General features: G+C 42.5%; 1 protein-coding gene across 2 annotated transcripts in view; it reads right to left on the bottom strand.

Moving 5' to 3' along the window:
- The window catches only part of PIGU (phosphatidylinositol glycan anchor biosynthesis class U), a 114,452-nt gene that overhangs the window by 65,223 nt on the left and 25,686 nt on the right, over positions 1-23,543 (bottom strand). For both annotated transcript variants that reach the window (XM_058433014.1, XM_032143274.2), the window contains exons 3-6: positions 19,957-20,016; positions 18,845-18,907; positions 12,568-12,677; positions 8,997-9,097 (exon numbers count right to left, since the gene is read on the bottom strand). In XM_058433014.1, the coding sequence (XP_058288997.1) occupies positions 8,997-9,097; positions 12,568-12,677; positions 18,845-18,907; positions 19,957-20,016 (334 nt within the window). The remainder of the gene's footprint in view (positions 1-8,996; positions 9,098-12,567; positions 12,678-18,844; positions 18,908-19,956; positions 20,017-23,543) is intronic.

Raw genomic sequence — 23,543 nt, 5'->3', positions numbered from 1 at the left:
TTCATTAATTTTATTAAATGATTTTATTAATATTATGCAGTAAAATGTGAACTGTAGAAATATAACTTGCAGAATTTATAACTGAACTAACTGTATTATATATACTGTTAGCAGAGATTACTAAAATACTCAAAGAGCTAGAGTGATTCAGAGACCTAGCTAAAATAGAACTCTTCAAATATTTTAACAGATTAGAAATGTTGTTTGTGAGGGTCTCTATTTATAGTAGCAAATAATGGAAAACAAATGTCCAACAAAAGAGAAGGGCTGGGACCTCATAACAAATACGCAAGAGGAACTGAAGTGGACGTGGGGCAGACTGATGAAAGACTTCCTTTCCAGTTTATAGGTTTGAATTTCTTTTATTCTTACCAAGTGCTTAAACTACTTCCAAAATTAAATTTAAATTTAAAGGAAATGACAAATATGTGACCAATGTCAGACATGATTCATATGAAATAAGTGATAAAAGTAAAACAAAATTATGTATATAACATTATGAAAACGTCTATGAATTCATTAAACAAAAGTCTGGAGTGATATAAAAATTTTTTTGCTCTGTGGAACAAAAAAAAACCATGGCTGTGAAAGAGATACATAAAACTTACTTACATGTTTTTCTTCCCCAAACAAAAACCTTTTCATTGACTTACAGGTCATAAAATATATTTTTTTAATGGCATACTTTACATTTTTATGTGCGACTCCTAGGAAAACAAATAAACATGCACCTTCTGAGGGCATGTCTTCAGTTTCTCTATCTTTGCACTCGGCTATTTTAAAGGTGACATTTCCAAAGGCCAGTACTTGGTCCCTTCTGCCAGGCTGCTGCATATATTATTTATTTTAATGGACACCAGACACCTTGATAAATGACAACCTATCTGAACCTGACATTCTGGAAACAGGGATTAAGGCAAGGAGAATTCACAGACAGCAGAGTATTTACTGTTAAGAGTTATTTCTGACAAAATGACCACCACAATCTTCAGAACAAGACAATTCAGGCTATGCAATATCTAGCCATTTTAAGTAACCCAGTAATAAACTAATAGGCCTACAGAAAGACCACTCATAAGCATTCCAAGAGAAACAATCTCTTATAAAGACCTAAGGCATCCTAGGGTGCCACCCCAGAAAAGGTAAGCAAACTGTAAGTAAAAGGCTTTAAGTACAACTTTTTACTCTTTACTTCCTGAGCACACAAACTATTTAACAATAGTGTACAAATATAAGGACTCTTACACGCTTCTTATGGGAGTATAAATGTGGCAATACATTTCAGAAATCCGACTGGGTGTGGTGGTTCACACCTGTAATCTCAGCACTTAAGGAGGTAGAGGTGGGAGGACAGCTTGAGCCCAGGAGTTCAAGACCAGCCTGGGCAACACAGTGAGACCCCATCATCCACAAAAAGGAAAAAAATCAATAAATTAATTCCAGAAATTGTTAAAAAGTGGCAAACATTTCTATTTCTAGGACATTATAATAACTAAACATGAGTGCAAAAATTGCTGTACATTAGAAAGTTAACTGTAATATTTAAACAGCTAAAAACTGGAAAATCACCTAAATATTTAATGATATATACATTGGTTAAAGAATTTCTGTATTTATAAAATGAATATGCAGCCATTAAAAATGATAGACTAGAACTGGGCGCAGTGGCTCACACCTGTAACCCCAGCACTTTGGGAGGCCAAGGCAGGCATATCACTTGAGGTCAGGAGTTCGAGACCAGCCTGACCAACATGGTGAAACCTTGTCTCTGCTAAAAATACAAAAATTAGCCGGGCGTGGTGGTGCGTGCCTGTAGTCCCAGCTACTTGAGAGGCTGAGGCACAAGAATCACTTGAACCCAGGAGGCAGAGGTTGCAATGAACTGAGATCATGTCACTGCACTCCAACCTGGGCGACAGAGCGAGACTGCCTCAAAAAAAAAGGATAGATCAGACATTTATTGATATATGTTATATGTAATAGGTGGTATTATTGGCCCCAATTTCCCCCCACCATGTCCAGGCCCTTTGCTGTATAACTTTGCAGTGCCTTCCTGTTGTGAACAGGATGGAAATCTCCACCCCTGGGCTCAGCCATGTGTAACTTTTTTTTTTTTTTTTTTTGAGATGGACTCTAGCTCTGTCGCCCAGGCTGGAGTGCAGTGGCGCAGTCTTGACTTACTGAAACCTCTGCCTCCCAGGTTCAAGCAATTCTCTGCCTCAGCCTCCCAAGTAGCTGGGATTATGGGTGCCTGTCACCACGCCCAGCTAATTTTTGTATTTTTAGTAGAAACGAGGTTTCACCATCTTGGCTAGGCTAGTCTTGAACTCCTGACCTCATGATCCACCCGCCTCAGCCTCCCAAAGTGCTGGGATTACAGGCATGAGCCACCATGCCAGGCCATGTGTTACATTTTGATCAATGGGATATTAGCACATGTGATGCAACCAGGAAATTAAAAAGTACATGCCTGACTGGGCTTGCTCACTATTGTGCTTCTGCCATTGCTATGAAAAGAACATACCTAAGTCTGTCCCCTGGCAGAAGAGGATGACAGCCATGTGGAGCAGAGCCCAACCTAGATAGCCAACTCCAGCCAGCCACTGACATGAAAATGAAGCCCATGTAACCAGCCAACTGACAAGCCATGTCCAACCTAGATCAGCTGACTCCTTGCTGGCTTACAGATGTATGAGCTAAGTAAATACTTTGTTGTTTTAAGCTACTGAATTCTGGAGTGGTTTATTAACATTTTTATGGTACTAGCTAATTGACACAAGATTTAAAAGTCTGGAGGGAAAAATGTTGGAAAAATCTGGAAATATATAACCCAAATGCTTACAGAGGAACTTTTAGTTAAAAATAATAGATTGATCACATGTGTTTATCATCTCTCCCTCCAAAAAACCATATTAAATCACAAAGAAAATAAGAGGAGATTATAGCAAAACCAACTTTAACACAATAGTGAAAAAATATAAAGCAGGTGAGAGAAGAATAAACCACTTGGTGATGTGGAAGAAATTACAGCTCAGTGGCCTACAAAGAGGATTACTAATAAAAATCAGCCAACTCACCCCACAGAACTTCTGAGAAATTCAGCACTAGAGTGCATTAGGTGCTATGGGAGGTGGGGGTATGGTACAGAGAAAAAAATCAAGTTGAAAGTTTATATACAGACCACTGAGAACAACAGGTGTTATCCCAACTATGTGCAGCCAAATGACCATTCCCGCATAACCCATCCCTCTAACTTTCTACTCTACCTGCAGAAGACCTCAGTTCTGGAGAAAACTAACTAAGGGCACAAGTCTAGGAACTACTTCGCACAGTAATGGGCTGAGGAGAGGTGTGGACTGAAAAGCAATGAGATGAAGTAAAGTCTCCAGACTGAAACCAGCCACCTTCCCCGTTCCTGCTCTCACAACTCCAGCAGCTAGTCTTATGCACCCTCCACCCCCGAAAAAAACCCTAACTCTGCTACCCCAGACAGGACTTTAGAGGATTCCTCTTTGGGAAAACTGAATAGTTTCAAAGGAAAATAAAACCTGCAGATGATGACATTTGTAAATGCCTCCAACCCAAAGAAAGTGGCCAGCCCACTGCCTGATTCCCCATACAGTGAAAATGATCCACCAACAAGCCCTGCCCATGCACGGACTCTCCAGTCAATATGTTAGTGCCTCATTTAAAATTTTATTATTATTATTATTTTTTTTTTTACAGATGGCTGTTACCCAAGCTGGAGTACAGTGGCACAATCATAGCTCACTGCAGCCTCAAACTCCTAGGCTCAAGCAATCCTTCTGCCTCAGCCTCCTGAGTAGCTGGGATTATAGGCAAGTACCATCACACCAGGCTAATTTCCTTTTTTTGTAGAGACGAGGTCTCACTATGTTGTCCAGGCTGGTCTTGAACTCCTGGCCTCAAGCAATCCTCCCACCTCAGCCTCCCAAAATGCTGGGATTATAGGTGTGAGTCATTGTGCCAGGCCATGTCTCACTCTTAAATAGAAACAGATAGCCAGGATTACCATACATATAAGAAAATCATATGGAAGAAATCCTCCCAAAATAAACAATTAGAAAAAAAAAAATACCAGGAAGACAAAGAGACTATGCTTGGAACAAACAGAAAGTGAAAATATATATGTGCAATCAGAGATATAATAGAGGATACTGTGGTGATAAAATAAAAATAGGATGCCTCAAAGAAACAACTAGAGACCAGATGTAAATGTATAAAAATGTAATAAATAAAATTTAAAACTCAATAGAGGAGATGGAAGACAAAAACAAGGAAATGTCCTAGAAAAAGTAAGAGAAAGTAAGTAAAAATGATGGGAAAAACAATAGAAAATAAAATACGCATACTTGATCAATCAAGAAAATCGAATATCCCTCCCTCCCTCCCTCCCTTCCTTCCTTCCTTTTTCTTTCTTTTTTCTTTTCTTTTCTTCCCTCTGTGGCCCAGGCTGGAATCTAGTCGGCGCGCTGCACACTCCCTGCCTCCGGCTCCCATGATTCTCCTGCCCCGGCCTGCGGGCTGCCTGGGATTGCCGGCGCGCGCCACCACCATTGTCTGCTTTTTCTCCTTTGGCTGGAGGCGCGGTTTCGCCATGTTGGCCAGGCTGGTCTCCAACTCCTGACCCCGAGTGCTCTGCCCGCCTCGGCCTCCCGAGGTGCTGGGACTGCAGACGGAGTCTCGCTCACTCGGTGCTCGGTGTTGCCCGGGCTGGAGTGCGGTGGCGTGGTCTTGGCTCGCTGCAGCCTCCGTCTCCCAGCCGCCTGCCTTGGCCTCCCAGGGTGCTGGGATTGTAGCCCCTGCCCAGCCGCCGCCCCGTCTGGGAGGTGGGGAGCGTCTCTGCCCGGCCACCCATCGTCTGGGAAGTGAGGAGCGCCTCTGCCCGGCCGCCCCGTCTGGGAAGTAAGGAGCGCCTCTGCCGGGCCACCCCAGCTGGGAAGTAAGGAGCGCCTCTGCCCGGCCACCCATCGTCTGGGAAGTGAGGAGCGCCTCTGCCCGGCCACCCATTGTCTGGGAAGTGAGGAACGCCTCTGCCTGGCCACCCATCGTCTGGGAAGTGAGGAGCGCCTCTGCCCGGCCGCCCCGTCTGGGAAGTGAGGAGCGCCTCTGCCCGGCCCGGCCGCCCCGTCTGGGAAGTGAGGAGCGCCTCTGCCCGGCCGCCCCGTCTGGGAAGAAGTGAGGAGCGCCTCTGCCCGGCCGCCCCGTCTGGGATGTGGGGAGCGCCTCTGCCCGACCGCCCCGTCTGGGAGGTCTACCACAGACGCCAGAAGCAATGTGGGGGCTGGACGTGGTGGCTCACGCCTGTAGTCCCAGCACTCTGGGAGGCCGAGGCGGGTTGATCACTTCAGGCTAGGAGTTCGAGACCAGCCTGGCCAACATGGCGAAACATATGAAAAATACAACAGACAAACCAACCAACCAACCCAGTGACAACAAAACAGGCCCACCCTGGAGTCATACTCTAATTTTTTCTAGTTTCCTCCCTTTCTGATCCTTTATCCCACTTTCTTTTTCTTCCTCTTGGATTGAGTTATTATCATTGATCCATAATCCATATAAAGTCCCTCTCTCATTTATTTTCTTTAATTCCCACTCCCCATTTCTATTCCCCGTCTTCCCATGTGCAACCTTCCTAATATGTTTGATACGCATCTTTTTGTTTGTATGTATTTTTAGAAAATGTTTATTGTTTTGTGTGCAAAAAAAATTAATAATAAAAAAAGAAAGAAAAAAAAAAGAAAATCAAATATCCAATAAACATCCAAAACAAGAGGACAGAGAAAACAGAAGTGGAATTTGGAAAAGTTGTTCAGGAACACCCTCTAGAACTAAAGACACTAGTTTCCATACTGAAAGGGGCTACCAAGTGCTCAGCATAATCAATTTAAAAAGACCCACATCCAGACATAGCATCACAAAATTTCAAAACGCTCAGGATAAAAAGAAGACACTTAATTTTTCTTCTCCTTTTTTTTTTTTTTTTTTTTGAGACAGTCTTGCTCTGTCGCCCAGGTTGGAGTGCAGTGGCATGATCTCGACTCACTGCAAGCTCCGCCTCCTGGGTTCACGCCATTCTCCTGCCTCAGCCTCCTGAGTAGCTGGGACTACTGGTGTCAGCCACCACGCCCGGCTAATTTATATATATATATATATATTTTTTTTAGTAGAGACAGGGTTTCACTGTGTTTTCTTCTCCTTTTCTTGAGGTAGGGTCTCGCTCTGCCGCCCAGGCTAGAGTGCAGTGTCGCTATCTTGGCTCAATGTAGCCTTAACCTCCTGTGCTCAAGTGACCCTCCTGCCTCAGCCACCAAAGTAGCTAGGACTATAGGCGCATGCCACCACACCTGGCTAATTTTGCTTATTTTTTGTAAAGACGAGGTCTCACTATGTTGCCCAGGCTGGTCTCAAATTCCTAGGCTCAAGAGAGCCTCCTGCCTCAGCCTCCCAAAGTGCTAGGATTACAGGCTTGAGCCACTGTGCCTGGCCAGAAAATATTAAATATTTCAGAAAAAAAAAAAAAAAAAAAAAAAACTGGGTTATATCCATGACCATAAAACTGCTCAATAGCTACCAAGATACTAGAAGACAATGAAGCAATGCCTTCAAAATTCTAAAGGAAAAGTTATTCAAGTCTAGAATTCTCAATCCTACCCAACTATTAATTTGGCGCTAAACCAGAACAAAGATATTTTTTAGACATGGAATAACTCAAAATACATATCTCATACACCCTTTTTTTTTTTTTTTTTTTTTTTGAGACAGGGTCTCACTCTGTCGCCCAGGCTGGAGTGCAGTGGCGTGATCTTGGCTCACTGCAACCTCCGCCTCCCAGATTCAAGCAATTCTCTGCCTCAGCCTTCCAAGTAGCTGGGATTACAGATGCCCACCACCACGCCCGGCTAAATTTTTGTTTTTAGTAGAGATGGGGTTTCACCATCTTGGCCAGGCTGGTCTTGAACTCCTGACCTCGTGATCTACCCGCCTCGGCCTCCCAAAGTGCTGGGATTACAGGTGTGAGCCACCGCGCCCAGCCTTCATACACCCTTTCTTAGACAATTACTGAGAAAGTACTTCAGAAAAACAGAAAAAAATCAATAAAAAAGAGAAGGAATCCAGGAGAGGAGGGATACAGAATAGGAGATTTATGAAGGTAAGTTTCAGTATGACAGCTTTATACCAGGCCCAGAGAACAACCAGGACAGACTGGGGTAGGATGAAAGATGTGTGAGAAAAATCTCCAGAAAAACAGTAAAACCTATAAACTATTTGATGTGTTTAAGTGTTGTTAAAAGGAAAAAAAAAAAAGAACATTGTTAGGTAGTTGACAGATCTAGTGGAGCAACTAGGGAATAAAACAGTGATTGGCACCCAAAAACTAAGCAAAAAACCAAACAAGCAATAAAAGACACTTATTAACCCCAGGAAAAATAAAAGGTAGTACATAGAAGAAAAATGTAGTCATAGTTACTACTTTGCCCAGCAGTGGAATAACATACACAGTGTCGTAAAATGTAGGTGCTGATACTGATTCAATAAAAACTATATGTCGGCCAGGTGCAGTGGTTCATGCTTATAATCCTGGCACTTTGGGAGGCCAAGGAGGGTGGATCGCTTAAGTTCAGGAGTTCAACAGCAGCCTGGGCAACATGGCAAAACCCTGTCTCTATAAAAAATACAAAAATTAGCCAGGCATGATGGCGGGTGCTTGTAGTCCTAGCTACTCAGGAGGCTGAAGTGGGAGGATCACCTGAGCTGGGGAGGTCAAGGCTTCCGTGAGCCATGACTGCCACTGCACTCCAGCCCTGAGTGACAGAGTGGGACCCTGTCTCAAAAACAAAACAAGACAAAACAAAACAAACAAACAAGAAACCATGATGTAAATACTACAGGAAAATCAGGCAAAGGGGAAAACGGGATGTTGGTATCAAAGAGCTAATTTTTTTTTTTTTTTTGAGATGGAGTCTTGCTCTGTCGCCCAGGCTGGAATGCAGTGGCGCAATTTCGGCTCACTGCAACCTCCATCTACCTGGCTCAAACAATTCCCCTGCCTCAGCCTCCTGAGTAGCTGGGATTACAGGCGCACACCACCATGCCCGGCTACTTTTTTTTGTATTTTTAGTAGAGATAGGGTTTCACCACGTTGGCAAGACTGGTCAAACTCCCGACCTCAGGCAATCCAACCGCCTTGGCCTCCAAGTGCTGGGATTACAGGCGTGAGCCACCGCACCTGGCCCCAAAGAGCTAAATCTTTATCACTATCCATGATGGGAGTGCAACAAATAATGTCTAAAATTTATAATTAAGGAAATACAATATAAGGTCTTATTTAGAAATATGGAATACTAGCAAAAGCAAGAAAGCAGTTGCTTCAAAGAACTTGAACTAGGGGTGGGAAGAAAGAGGAAGGCTGCTATTCTAATCATAAGCCTTTTAGAACCTTTTTAAATTTTTTTTTAGAGATAAGGTCTCACTCTGTCACCCAGGCTGGAGTGCAGCGGCATGATCACAGCTCACTGCAGCCTCAAACTTGCAAGTTCAAGCAATCCTCCTGCCTCAGCCTCCCAAGTAGTTGGGACTACAGGTACATGCCACTGTGCCAGGCTAATTTTTTATGTTTTGCAGAGACAAGGTCTTGCTATGTTCCCCAGGCTGTTCTTAATCTTCTGGGCTCAAGTGATCTTCCTGCCTCAGCTTCCCAAAGTGCTGAGATTACAGGTATGAGCCACCACACCTGGCCTAGAACTTTTTTTTAAAACTACGTTAACAGTGACTCTCTGAGCAGTTAAGTTTTCAAGATGTTTTAATTTTTTTCTCTTGCCTTGTCTACATTTTCTAAATAATCTTGTATTACTTGTGTAATTTTTTAAAATGTTTTTAAGGGTTGCATTAAAAAAAAAAACACACAGCATAAGTGTTGCAAAATCTTGCATAAATCAGGGACTGAGCTTTGTACTCTCCCTTCAGGGCCTTACCTTTTATCGTAGTCAAAACGAAGAAAGCAATAAGGGTGTTGTTGATGGCACAGGTAGACTTGGCAACACAAGACAAAATCGTGTAAGGATGTAAGAGATAGCTGGGGAAGAACAAACATATTTGGCATTAGTAATCCTGACCAAGGAGCCCTCACCATTACAGCCAGGAAGTTACAAGAGATTTACTAAAAGCTTACGCAAAGGAAGGCAGCTTCCTAGAAATGAGTTCCCCCAAGTAAAAGAGAATACAGTAGGGGTTGAAGCTGATAAGTAAAAGGTACTGAACATGGACTGCCTATTCTGTGCTATGGGGTATATGGAAAACTGTAGTATTTAATCATCACAGGGATCCTATAACTCTCAATAACATCATTCCAGTTTTGCAGATGAGGAAACATTTGCAGGTGACGTTCAAGAAGCAGCTGAGTCTCAATGGTAAAGGGACTTGCCCAAAATCTCACAAACTAATAAATACATTCAAAATCAGGTCTTTCTAGCTCTATAAATGTTCTTTTTACTATTTTAGATTTCAAAAAATGATAAAATTCTACCAATTCCCACAGAGCCACATATCTTAAGAATAGCTACATTTACCTCTGAGAACCAGGAAAGTATATTTTCCTCAGTCAGGTTCCTAAGCCCTGACACAGGTCATGCCAATCCAAGAGTTAAAGCAGCTTAGATGTAGCCTTCTTGGCAGTTAAACAGAATCCACTGAGCCAGACCCCAAGGACAGAATAAGTATCTACTGAGCTCAACAAGTCAGGTATTACAGAACTTCCAAGGACATCTGGACCCTCACCAGGAAGGAGTTAATAAGCTGAAACACCTAGTGTTTTCCTGAGGTGGGAAGGAATGAACTGAGAAAACGAATTCGAAATGCTTGTGAGTAGGGAAATCTTAGATAGTCATAACAAATTGTTTGTATTTATTTCTATCCTGCTTCCACAAAGGATTTGAGGCAGCTAAGATGAGAACAAGCCGGGCGCAGTGGCTCACGCCTGTAATCCCAGCACTTTGGGAGGCCAACACAGGCAGACCACCTGAGGTCGGGAGTTTGAGACCAGCCTGACCAACATGGAGAAACCCTGTCTCTACTAAAAATACAAAATTGGCCAGGCGTGGTGGCTCATGCCTCTAATCCCAGCTACTCGGGAGGCTGAGGCAGGAGAATCGCTTGAACCCAGGAGGCGGAGGTTGCAGTGAACCAAGATGGCACCATTGCACTCCAGCCTGGGCAACAAGAGTGAAACTCAGTCTCAAAAAAAAAAAAAAAAAGAGAGAACAGATAATAAAAAATAGGCTGGGCATGGTGGCTCACACCTGTAATCCCAGCACTTTGGGAGGCCAAGGTGGGTGGATCACTTGAGCTCGAGTTCGAGACCAGCCTAGCCAACATGGCAAGACTCTGTCTCTACTAAAAAAAAAAAACAAAAAAACCCTTAGCCAGGCATGGTAGTACACACCTGTAGTCCCAGATACTTAGGAGGCTGAGGTGGGAGAATCACTTGAGTCCAGGAGGTGGAGGCTGCAGTGAGCTGTGATTGTACTACTGCACTCCAGCCTGGGTGACAGAGTGAGACTCCATCTCAAAAAAACAAAGAACAGATAATAAAAAATAACAGCAAAGTACAAATACAAATAAAGAATTGGCCAGGAGCAATAACTCACGCCTGTAATCCCAGCTCTTTGGGAGGCCGAGGTTGGTGGATCATTTGAGCTCAGGAGTTCAAGACCAGCCTGGCCAACATGGTGAAACCCCATCTCTGCTAAAAGTACAAAAAATAGCCAGGCATGGTGGCGGGTACCTGTAGTCCCAGCTACTCCAGAGGCTGAGGCAGGAGAATTGTTTGAACCTGGGAAGCGGAGGTTGCAGTGAGCCGAGATTGCACCACTGCACTCCAGCCTGGGCAACAGAGCAAGACTCTGTCTCAAAAAAATAAATAAATAAATAATCAAGAGCAAGGAAAACATAAATAAAAGGAGACAGTAAAGGCAATGGAAGGACCACCAAATGGATATTCTACAGCACTATAGTAATCAGCTTCAAATTCGGCTCTGAGTTTCCTGGCAGACAAAGTGAAAAGGTAGACTAGTTACATAATTCTGGTTATCAGATAGGAAGAAACATGCCAGTGTCTCAGGAAGAGATGATGATTATTATTCACAGATAAAGACCTTAAATCCAATACCTCCCACGACTGTGAGATCAGCAGTTCTACAGCCAAAGGCCTAGAAATTGCTGGTAGTTTTTTTCAGCAATTACAGAGAGGCTTGTTTTTTTTTTTTTTTTTGAGACGGAGTCTCGCTCTGTCACCCAGGCTGGAGTGCAGTGGCGCGATCTCGGCTCACTGCAAGCTCCGCCTCCCGGGTTCATGCCATTCTCCTGCCTCAGCCTCTCCGAGTAGCTGGGACTACAGGTGCCCGCCACCACACCCGGCTAATTTTTTTTTTTGTATTTTTAGTAGAGACGGGGTTTCACCGTGGTCTCGACCTCCTGACCTCGTGATCCGCCCGCCTCGGCCTCCCAAAGTGCTGGGATTACAAACATGAGCCACCGCGCCCGGCCACAGGCTTGTAACATAATCTTTAAAGAAACAGCTGCTGCTATTACAAAACTACCCCCAGGACACATATAAGTCCATAAGGGATTCATAAAGTTGCTAAATTTCTGGTTCTATTAAGGTAGATCCCACCAATATTTCTGAAATGCATAGATTTGAACTGATAGTCCAAAACTATTTGGTGGGAAGAAAAAAAAGCCATTTCTAAATAGCAGGTGACGTTCAAGAAGTGGCTGCATAGACATCTAATAGGGAATAGGAAATCCACACACAAGGCAGAGGGTTGAGTAAACTAGTCTCACAAGGCCCCTTCTAATCCTGAAGTTCTAAGGGCGTGTTTTTCCATGAGGAAACTTGTTTGTCTTGTTTACTATATATCCCTAGAAACTGGTATGTTATTAATATTCAATGACTATTAGTGGATTGAATAATTATTCACATTTGCCTATCTCAGGAAGATAAATGGGAATAACCCAAAAGAGTACAACTTAATGGTAGCACTGGGTACTCCCTAGAGAATTCTTTCATAGAGCCTCAATAAGTTCCAGTCTTCCACATGGGTCACCCAGCTGGAATGCATCTGTTTGGCACTTTAGTTTTATGAGCTACAAATGGGGGACTATACTGTACACGAAACATAAGAGCTGCTTGAAATAGCAGCCACATAAAAACCAAACTTTTATTTAATCCATACATCACAATTGAAGAACTTTAGAAACAATGGTTATAAGTAGGCTGGAACCCAGATCAGCATGGAGTCAAAAAGCACTTGTGAAGGGTTTGATTGTACACAGCCCTGTGTGAGTCTTTGTCCCAAGAGAGACAGAATGGCTCTGTCTCTTTTGCTGGCCAGAACAACAGAGCCCAGTTGTGCAACAGAACTACAGCAAATACTTGATGACTAAGATTGCAAATCTCCAAAAATACAACAAACAACATGGGAAAGTCTCATCAGATTTTCCTCGCATTTGTTGGCACTAAGCCTTGTTTTGTCAGGGAATACTTACAACAGGGCCACTTTCAGAGGGATGTAACGCATTTCCATAGGGGTCCGGATGAGTTCGGCCACATCTGGGGCATACTGGTCCAGTTCTAGGAGGAGTTTCTGCTTTTTAAACTAGAAAAAAAAGAAAGGAAAAGATAAAACACATGAAACAATTCACTTCCCATTGTTTTTATGCTGAAGACAAAAGTCCTTTCCATAGCCCACGTGGCCCTGCCTAGTCTGGCCCTACCTCTCCAGGCTCATCTCACACTAGGCCCTCCCCATCCCCTTTCTGGGTTCCAGCACCATGAACATGCTGTGTCCCTCCTGTTCCCAGACCTTTGCATTTGACCTGGAATAATTTCTCCTTCTCTTTCCCTGGTTAACTCCCACAAGGTCCTTAGATCTCAGTTAAATCATCATTTCCTTAGGAAGGCACACTTTCCCTCACCACCCCACACCCAGGTAAAATCCCCCTATTATATATGTTCTTTCATATATGTTCACAGTTAATAACTTTTTCACTTATTTATATGATTGACTAATGTCTGTCTCCCTCATTAGACTAAGAGTTCCATGAGGGCAGGGACCATGTTTATTTGCTTACCATGTATGCCTAACACCTGGCACAGTGGACAAACAATAAATGTCTGTTGAATGGCTAAATGAATGACGTGCTGGCAAAGCAAAGTTCTTCGCCATTTGAAGAGTTATCATCAGTGGCCTAAAGACTCCAAAGTTCCATCCATGAAGAAGTATTGTCAAGCAAAGTAGAATGATCCCAAATGTCACAGTATCTTGGGTTATGTTTTATTTCCACAGAGGAGGTGTAGAATGGCCACGATGATCAAGAGGAGGAAAGCTGGGTGTGCGTGGGCAGCTGGATAGTTAATAGGGAGTGGGATGGGGGTGGAAAGCTCTTGCCTTCCGCTGGTGTGTCTTAACAAGTTCATGGGTGTGTTTCAGAATGAAAAAAAGGTAGGCAACCTTATAAGCAAACATGGGTCAGAATATAGATGAGAAAGCCTCTCAAACCAAAATCGGTGGCCCTGTTGATTTAATGATCAAAGAATCTCATTTAGACAATATAAAATCAATGCTGCCATCTATTAGAAAACAGAGTATTTCAGAGGAGCCAAGATAGCTGTGCTTAACTGTGAAGGGTTAAAAATTTAATGATGTAAAAAGCAGATCACACTAGAAAATATACTGCATTGTGACATTTACATAAAGTTAAAAGCATGTAAAATAATACTATGTGTTGGGGGCCAGGCACAGTGGCTCATGCCTGTAATCCCAGCACTTTGGGAGGCCGAGGCAGGCAGATCACAAGGTCAGGAGATCGAGACCATCCTGGCTAACACGGTGAAACCCCGTCTCTACTAAAAATACAAAAAATTAGCAAGGCGTGGTGGCAGGTACCTGTAGTCCCACCTACTTGGGAGGCTGAGGCAGGAGAATGGCATGAACCTGGGAGGTAGAGATTGCAGTGAGCCGAGATCGCACCACTGCACTCCAGCCTGGGCGACAGAGCAAGACTCCGTCTCAAAAAATAAAAAAAAATAAATAATAAAAAATAACACTATGTGTTATGTAGTAACATATATAGTAAAAGTCAAGGCCATGTGTATGGATGATAACCACTAGATTCAGATACTGGGTAGGAGGGGAAATAGGGAGATGAAAGCATCAGAGAGAGAGAGAGAGAGAGCTGTAGGAATAAATTTTTTTCAGCCTGAAAATAGGTTCAAAAGTATGTACTATGCTTTATGTATTTTTGCATGTCTTAGGTCTTTCAAAATTAAAAAAAATTAACCAAAAAATATTTTTAGAAGACCACCTTTCAGTTTAAACTTGCATAGGTTTAGGTAGAGGCTTAATCTGAAAACCTGAAACAAACTTCAAAAACCTCCCTTTGATCATCTGTTCTACTCACAGTTGGCAGAGTCCAAGTTAAGCCAACTTAACTTGGGAATTATCAGTAAGATTTATGGTGCCATTCACAGCTGGGGTTGTTTAATTAAAAGGACAAAATATAAACTAAGGTGCTTTTATCACACAGAAGGGGGCTGGCTCAGCAATCGAGTGCTTACTGAGGACAGCTGCAGCAGTGGTAGCAGGAAGGCAGCCTCACTAGCTAAGAGGTCTAGAGTTCTGCAGCAAAAACAAGGCCACCTGGAGTGGGTGAGCTCCACAAAGAAGGCTGTGAGAAAGGAACAGAGTTCATCCAGGGGCAGCCAGACAGACAGGTGGGAATGCAGACCCATTCCCCAGGCTGGAAGCCAGCCAGCAGGGCTGCACTGAGAGAAAGAGGCAATTACCAGGGATGTGTACATCCTGGGCAAAGGTGACACTGTGCCAGCAATGGAAGATAAATACTTCCTTATAACCACAATCTTCTCAAATACTTTAAAACAGAAAGATCTTCTGAAAAGAGTCTCCAGGTGGGAAGGCACACAGATCAGCAATCCCCACATTCTCAGCTTTCTTGTCTCCCTCAATTTCAGCAGCACAGGCACTATTATGGCTCTCCTCATAGGCCCAATATCAGCTCCCCTAAGGGTAGACAAAATCCCTTTTAAACATCCCTACTGCATCCAGCTAGAGACAGGAAAGTGGCTAAAATCAATGGAAATTTTAAAAATTATACACACGTGTGCACGCGCATACACACAAACACACACACCTTAAGAAAATTTAAGTATAAAATGAAGTTAGGGTATACATTAAAATCTGAAGATCGATATTTCTAGAAATCATTAGTCTTGACAATGATAAGATTTAAAACAATGACAGGAGAGATTAAAAGTGATGTGAAGGGTAGTGACCTGGATATCTTACCTTTGTGATCACTAATCAGCTTGTAGACAGATGGTATGCTTTTCCATATGTATCTCATATTAAAAAATCAAAATGTTTTAATTTTTAAAAATCTCCAGGGTAGAGTCTTCCTTTCCTTCCACCCACTCCTCTATACAGCGCTTTCCTGGTCCCTTAAAAGATAGGTTTTGCAAGGACATAATTCCCCTACTTCAAATAAAGGGCTTTTTCTTTGTTTTTTTTCTCTTTCTTTTTTTTTTGGAGACAGAGTCTTGCTCTGTCACCAGGATGGAGTGCAGTGTTGCGATCTCAGCTCACTGCAACCTCCGCCTCCCAGGTTCAAGTGATTCTCTCGCCTCAGCCTCCCGAGTAGCTGGGATTACAGGCACCCACCACCACGCCCAGCTAATTTTTGCATTTTTAGTAGAGAAGGGGTTTCACCATGTTGGTCAGGCTGGTCTTGAACTCCTGACCTCGTGATCTGCCCACCTCAGCCTCCCAAAGTGTTGGGATTACAGGCGTGAGCCACAGCGTCCGGCTATAAAGGGCTTTTTCTAATCATTGAAGCTGCATCTACATTCCTTTGCATCCCCAAAAACTATGGTGGGGTGGGGGAGAGGAAACACTCCACCCTTGCCCCTACTCCTCTCCAACTGTTAGCCTCAGCACATTCCAAATTCAGGAGCCTAGCCTCCAAATTTACAACCTTCTAATCACATTAAGGGGACACAGGTTTTTATCACCCATTATCAAACCACCTGCAGCTCTCTTAACACAAATTCTGAGTTCCAAACAAGAAGCACCATCTCAGCAAAGGACAGACTAGACTAACATTGTTTTTGTCAAGTGAGATAGATGTAAAATGTCATGATAACCAACTGGTCACCATCAGCATTCAGTCCACAGGCTAACAGCTGGAGAGGGGGTGGGGGTGCAGTCCCCTCTCTGTCCTATAGTTCTCCTGGATGCATCTGTGTGTAGACATAGTTTCATTACCAAGGATAAAAAGACTCAAATCGTACCAAGATTTAAATACTTCCCAGACTATGTGATATGAACCCTTCTGACACAGGGAAGAAGATTTGGAGGAAGACATGCTGCTATCCCATCTAAATCAACAGTAGTATGTTAGTATCATCAAAATCTGCCATTTAGAATGAGTTAATTTTTGACAGAGCATACATAAAACTCCTATTCTGATGAAGAAACCTAATGTTCTAATAGTCTGAACTCTAAAAGTGGAAAAACAAAAACATTCCAAATTTTACTTCAGTCTTAGTAATAACAGAATGTCTTGGTGCACTAAAAACCAGGGTATTGACAACACCATTTGGCTTTCTCTCTCCCTCTTTAAATCATGCAAAGAAAAAAACCCAAAAATCTCTATATATTTCCAAATAAACTCAGAAATAACAAACAAATTATTGGTGCTCTAAATTAAAGGCATCTCTCCTATTGACATTGAAGCCTGACTTTGTTAGGCAATTAACTGAAACCTAGTTTCATTGCTTCCTCATAAACTACCCCTACCATTAAAAATTGTCTTGTTTGGAGACAGTGTTTCACTCTGTCACTCAGGCGGGAGCGCACTGGCACGACCACAGCTCAATGCAGCCTTGACCTCCCATGCTCAAGCCATCCTCCTGTCTCAGTCTCCAGAGTAGCTGGGCCTACAGGCACATACCACCACTCCGGGCTAATTTTTTAAAGAATTTTTTGTAGAGACAGGGTCCCACTATGTTGCCCAGGCTGGTCTTAAGCAAAAAATTGTTTTAACTGGGGAGTGTGAGAGGTTTTCTGATGAGAATTGAGCAGGAAAAAAAAAAATACATATGGCATTAGCAACTAATCAACTTTCATTAAAACACATTTCAGTTTTACATTTTGGTTATAAAGATCTGGGTAATTGTGGTCTTAGATGAAAGCTACCAATCCTGCCTCAGCTATTCATATCTATATCACACATATACATATATCATATATATATATATATATATACACACACACATATATGCACACACACACAAGTTTATTTTTTCTCTAGTCTTTTTTTTTTTTTTGAGATTCACTCTCAAAAAGTTTCACTCTGTTGCCCAGCCTGGAATATAGTGGCGCGATCCTGGCTCACTCCAATCTCCACCACCCGGGTTCAATTGATTCTTATGCCTCAGCCTCCCAAGTAGCTGGGATTACAGGTGCATGCCATCACACTTGGCTAATTTTTGTATTATTGGTAGAGACTGTCTACCTACCCAACCTATTTCGGAGAAGAGAATAGTCACTGCTAATTTATCTCTAAATTCCTCAGCTTATGAATCCTATGCCCAATTATTTCATCTACAGCCCTCAAGAGAATCCTGTTAAAGCATTTCATCTCAGCCCCTAAAGTTTTCAAGATATGCTCCATTAGTTTAAGATATATACTCCCTGGTCTTGGTGATACTAAGTCCCTAAAATATAGTTCTTAATTTTAGAGGAAGAGTCAAAGACCGCACACCAATAACAGCTATGAACTCTTGGAAACAATGACATATGCACATACACATATAATTCTTCACACCATTTCCACGGTTTTATAGGCCCATTAAGGCTATAAATGAACCCCACGTTAAGAACCCTCAGTCTAGATATTTTTTAAAATCTCTCTGAGGTCTAAAATTCTAGAATTCACCAGCTTCATCTGTCACTGATGACCAGTGACACAGAAAAGCAGACTGCTATTTCTGGTTTTATTAGTAACAAAAGCTAAAATGAACCACAAACAGACAATGCCAATGAGATGCAGCCTTATTTCACCCCAGCCTAAATCTTCTCTCTCAGTGGCTCCCAGCCGATCAAGGAGTATTGTAGCCATATAACTACATGGGTAGTACACATGGTTAATCTGTTAACTTTCTCAGACCCCAGGAAAAGAAGAATGGTCCCACTACGCAATTCTCCTTGGCTATTACATATGGATTAAGACTGAAGTTTATATCAGGCATTTAATACATGCCAAATTTTCCAATTACGATTACTTTCTGCAGGGAGACAGAAATGACATTGAGAATCCAGTTTTACCTCAGATAGGCATAACAGTGACTTAAAAGCTATATTTATCTTCCTATGCAAAAAAAAAAAAAAAAAAAAGACTGGTGAAAGGACTAGAAGATTTTTAAGGGTCCTCATTAACGACAGGTAATATAACTGTTGTTCAGCACTACTCCAGGAGTCTGAACTTGCACAGGTGTGTGGATATTAATAGTTATTAATAAGCTACATAGATGAAGCTGACCCTTCTTTATCTGTTAGTAAAGCTGTCTTGTGGGTTTGGGGTTGATCATTCCAGAGCTGGCTGAACAGGCCAGAAGTTTCACCATCACGTCCTAGCACTTTAAAGCAGCTGGATCCTTAAGTATAACATCTTTGATTCTTTGTAATAACAAAGACCAGAAGGTTACCAAATTCCACCAGCTTTGTCCCACCCACAAACTACTTACCACAACTTTATTGAAGTCCTGGATTGCAAAATACAGGGCAATAGCAGTGAGTGCATCAGTTATCTGTCAAAAGAAAGAGAAATAATAGGAAATAGAACACAGTAAGTGTAAGAGTACTAGAGTGCTACCAGGGCTTGGAGTTTTGAGATAGTGATAGACTACCAAGTACTGGACTCTTACAATCAGGTAGAACTTCAACCCTCACTTTGACTACCCAAAGATAAGGCCAATTCAGGGAGGGTGAACTGGAAATCCCTGAGGATCAGGACCCATCTAGGTTCACTTCAGTTTAGTGGCCCATATCTGCTCTAGAATTGCAAGATACTTATGTTTTTTGTAAAATGGAAATAATACCCACTGCTTTGCAGGCCTGATGTATGTCAAGTGCCTAGCACACAGTAGGTCCTCAATAAATAGCATTTGTTATAATTACTAAGGAAGACCTCAGTGGGCTTCCTGGGTATTTCTTGACTCAAATTTTCAATCCCAGGCAAGTGTTTCAAATTACTATGCTCTCAAAACATAGACCTGTCATCCCAATTCTGAAGCTTCTCGCCCCTGAAAGCCTCAAGCCTGTGTCCGCTTCTTCCGTAATGACTCACAGAATCTCTTGGTAAAATGCTTAGGAAATTCAGAATGCCCTCCACACTGGCTTCACAATTAAAGCCAATCACAGAAGCTCAGAGCTAGAAAATTCAAGACTATATATAGTCCAGAAACCAAATTCTAAAAAAAGTAAGTATTTGGAACTGGTTACACATCAGAAACTATTCCTCACACTTCCATAATACTGCCACAGTTCTATGAATTCAAAGTAAAGACATAAGTTTTTGCTTTTATTTTCTGAGAAACTCCTGAGTTCCTAAGATATGTATTTTTTTTTTTTTTCTTAAAAACAAGATGACAAGCCAGGCACTGTGGCATGTGTCCATAGTCCCAGCAGCTGAGAAGGCTGAAATGGGAGGACCACTTAAGTCCAGGAGTCCAAGACCAGCCTGGGCAACACAGTGAGACCCCATCTCCAAAAAAAAAAAGAAAACAAAGAGAGAGAGACAATAAACCATAAAATTTAAAAATACATACATATCAATTTTATATGGAAGGTTACTTACCATAAACACCAATTCAGCATAGTCAATTAGGAAATGAAAGAGGTATATTATTAATGGAGTCTGCAGAAAAAAAACAGACATGTAAAAAAAATTAAGTTAAACCTTACTATTACCAGTTTCCAGAGTAGACAGTGGGGAGAAAACTATTATGTCAGCAAAATATTATGCTAGTATTCTCCTTCCTGGAATACTGTTCTATGCCAGCTGGCCAGTGTGCACATAGGGGAGAATAATTTAGTACTGCTGGACCATTTTGTGCTGCTGGGACTATCTGTTGAATTGAGTAAAGGAAATAAAGCCTGATGTGTTAAATAACCATTAAAGAATAGTCAACACACTGGCCAGGCGCAGTGGCTCACGCCTGTAATCCCAACACTTTGGGAGGCCGAGGCAGGCAGATCACGAGGTCAGGAGATGGAGACCATCCTGGCTAACATGGTGAAACCCCGTCTCTACTAAAAATACAAAAAAATTAGCTGGACGTGGTGGCGGGCGCCTGTAGTCCCAGCTACTAGGGAGGCTGAGGCAGGAGAATGGTGTGAACCCGGGAGGCAGAGCTTGCAGTGAGCCGAGATCGCGCCACTGCACTCCAGCGTGGGCAACAGAGCGAGACTCCATCTCGAAAAAAAAAATATATATATATATATATATATAGTCAACACACTAAAGGTAAGAGGTGAACTGTAGTTCTAAGACATATATAATAGCCGAGGGGAATTCCACAACAGACCAAGATTGCTGATTCCATTTCACTCACAAAATGAGCTTCTTCTGTTCTCTGATAAGTTTGTATAATTTTTTTTTATTTATTTTCTTGAGAATAGTTCAGAAAAGATTAACGTTATTTCTTCCTCAAAGATTTGGGAAAATTCACTCACTGTGAAGCCATCTCTGCCTGGATTTTCTTTGAGAGAATATTTTAAATCACAGATTCGATTTATTTCATAGATAAAACACTCAGATTTGCTGTTTTTACTTTGTCAATTTAGGTAAGTTGTGTTTTTCTAGGAATTTGTCCATTTCATCTAAATTTTCAAGCTTACTGACAAAACTGTTCATAGTATTTCATTTTTTATTGTTTAAGGCAATAAATTTTCCTATGAGTATGGCTTTAGTTGTATCACACGAGTTTTGATATGTTGGATTTTTTTGAGATGGAGTCTCGCTCTGTCACCCAGGCTGGAGTGCAGTGGTACGATCTTGGCTCACAGCAACCTCCACCTCCTGGGTTCAGGTGATTCTCCTGCTTCAGCCTCCCGAGTAGCTGGGATTACAGGCGCCTGCCACCACGCCCAGCTAATTTTTGTATTTTTAGTAGAGACTGGGTTTCACCATGTTGGCCAGGCTGGTCTAGAACTCCTAACCTCAAGTGATCCACCTGCCTCAGACTCCCGAACTGCTGGCATTACAGGCGGGAGCCACTGTGCCCAGCCATTTTCTTCAATATCATTCAGTTGAAATATATTCTAACTTCCAGTAACATTTCTTCTTTGAGACTACTTTAAAATGTACCATGTTCAATTTCCAAATACTTAGGAGTTTTCTTTCTTTTTTTTTTCGAGATAGTCTTGCACTGTTGCCAGGGCTGGTGTGCAGTGACGCGATCTCACTTGCTGCAAGATCCTCCACCTCCAGGGTTCAAATGATTCTCCCACCTCAGCCTCCCCAGTAGCTAGGATTACAGGTGCCCGCCACCACACCCAGCTAATTTTTTTTATTATTTATATATTTATTTTGAGGCAGGGTTTCGCTCTTGTTGCTCATGCTGGAGTGCGATGGCACGATCTCAGCTCACTGCAACCTCCGCCTCCCGGATTCATGTGATTCTCCTGCCTCAGCCACCATGCCTGGCTAATTTTGTATTTTTAGTAGAGATGAGGTTTCTCCATGTTGGTCAGGCTAGCCTCGAACTCCCAACCTCAGGTGATCCACCCACCTCGGCCTCCCAAAGTGCAGAGATTACAGATGTGAGCCACCGCGCCCGGCCGTTTTTTGTTTGTTTGTTTGAGACAGAGTCTTGCTCTGTTGCTAGAGTGCAGTGGCACAATCTCGGCTCACTGCAACCTCCACCTCCCGGGTTCAAGAGATTCTCCTGCCTCAGCCTCCCAAGTAGCTGGGATTACAGCCGCGCGCCACCGCACTTGGCTAATTTTTGTATTTTTAGTACAGACGGGGTTTCACCATCTTGGCCAGGCTGGTCTCAAACTCCTGACCTTGTGATCCACCCGCCTCGGCCTCCCAAAGTGCTGGGATTACAGGCGTGAGCCACCATGCCCGGCCTAATTTTTTTTTGTATTTTTAGTAAAGATGGAGTTTCACTATGTTGACCAGGCTGGTCTTGATCTCCTGACCTCATGATCTGCCTGCCTCGGCCTCCCATTCTTTTTATATTTTTATAATTTCTTTCTGGCTTAACTCTCTTGTGGTAATAGAAAATACACTATATGACTGCAATCATTTAAAATGTGTTGTGACTTGCTTAATGGTCCATTATATGGTCAACTTTGGTAAGTGCTGCAGGTACATTCAAATATGCATACTAACACCTATGGTTGCATCATCCTATATATGACATGTAGGCTCAGTTTGCTAATGATTTGTTCAAATCTTCTATATCCTTATTGATTTTTTTGGTCTGTTTGTTCTATCACTGACTGAAAGAGTTATATTAAAAATCTCCCAGTCAGGCACAGTGGCTCATGCCTGTAATCTCAGCAATTTGTGGGGCCGAGGTGGGTGGATCACTTAAGCCTAGGCATTTGAGAACAGCCTGGACAACATAGTGGAACCCTGCCTCTACAAAATATTTAAAAAATTAGCTGGGTGAGGTAGCATGCACCTGTAATCTGTGCTACTTGGGAGGCTGAGTTGGGAGAATTGCTTGAGCCCAGGGAGGTTGAGGCTGCAGTGAGCCTTGTTTGTGCCACTGCACTCCAGCCTGGGCAACAAAGTGAGACCCTGTCTCAAAAAAAAAAAAAAAAAAATCCCCTACTGTGACTGCCATTTTTGCTTTATATATTTTGGAGATATGTAATTAGATGCAGTTCTATGTAGAATTACTATATCTTCTGGGTGCAGTGATCTTTTTATCATTATAAAATAATCCTCTTCATCTCTAGTAAGGTTTCTTGTCTTAAAATATTCTTGATCTGATAGTATAGTTACATCAGCCTCTTTGGGCTGTCGGCATAATACAGTTTTTTCTGTCATTTTACTTTCCACCTTTCTGTGTCCTTACATGCAAAATTTTTTGTTTTTGTTTTTGGGGTTTTTTCCTGAAACAAAGTCTCACTCTGTCGGCCAGGCAGGAGTGCAGTGGCACGATCATGACTCACTGAAGCCTTGACCTCCCAGACTCAAGTGACCCCACTACCTTACCTTCCTGAGTAGGTGAGACTACAGATGTGCGCCACCACACCCAGATAATTTTTGTATTTTTTGTAGAGACAGAGTTTTGCCATGTTGCCCAAGCTGGTCTTGAACTCCTGGGCTCAAGCAATCCGCCTGCCTCAGCCTCTCAAAGGGTTAGGATTATAGGCATGAGCCACTGCACCTGACCTAAGATATGATTGATTGATTGACTGACT

The sequence above is a fragment of the Hylobates moloch genome, unplaced genomic scaffold (genome assembly GCF_009828535.3).
Source record: "Hylobates moloch isolate HMO894 unplaced genomic scaffold, HMol_V3 SCAFFOLD_21, whole genome shotgun sequence".
Lineage (NCBI taxonomy): Eukaryota > Metazoa > Chordata > Mammalia > Primates > Hylobatidae > Hylobates > Hylobates moloch.
This window is presented reverse-complemented; position numbering and strand designations above follow the sequence as displayed.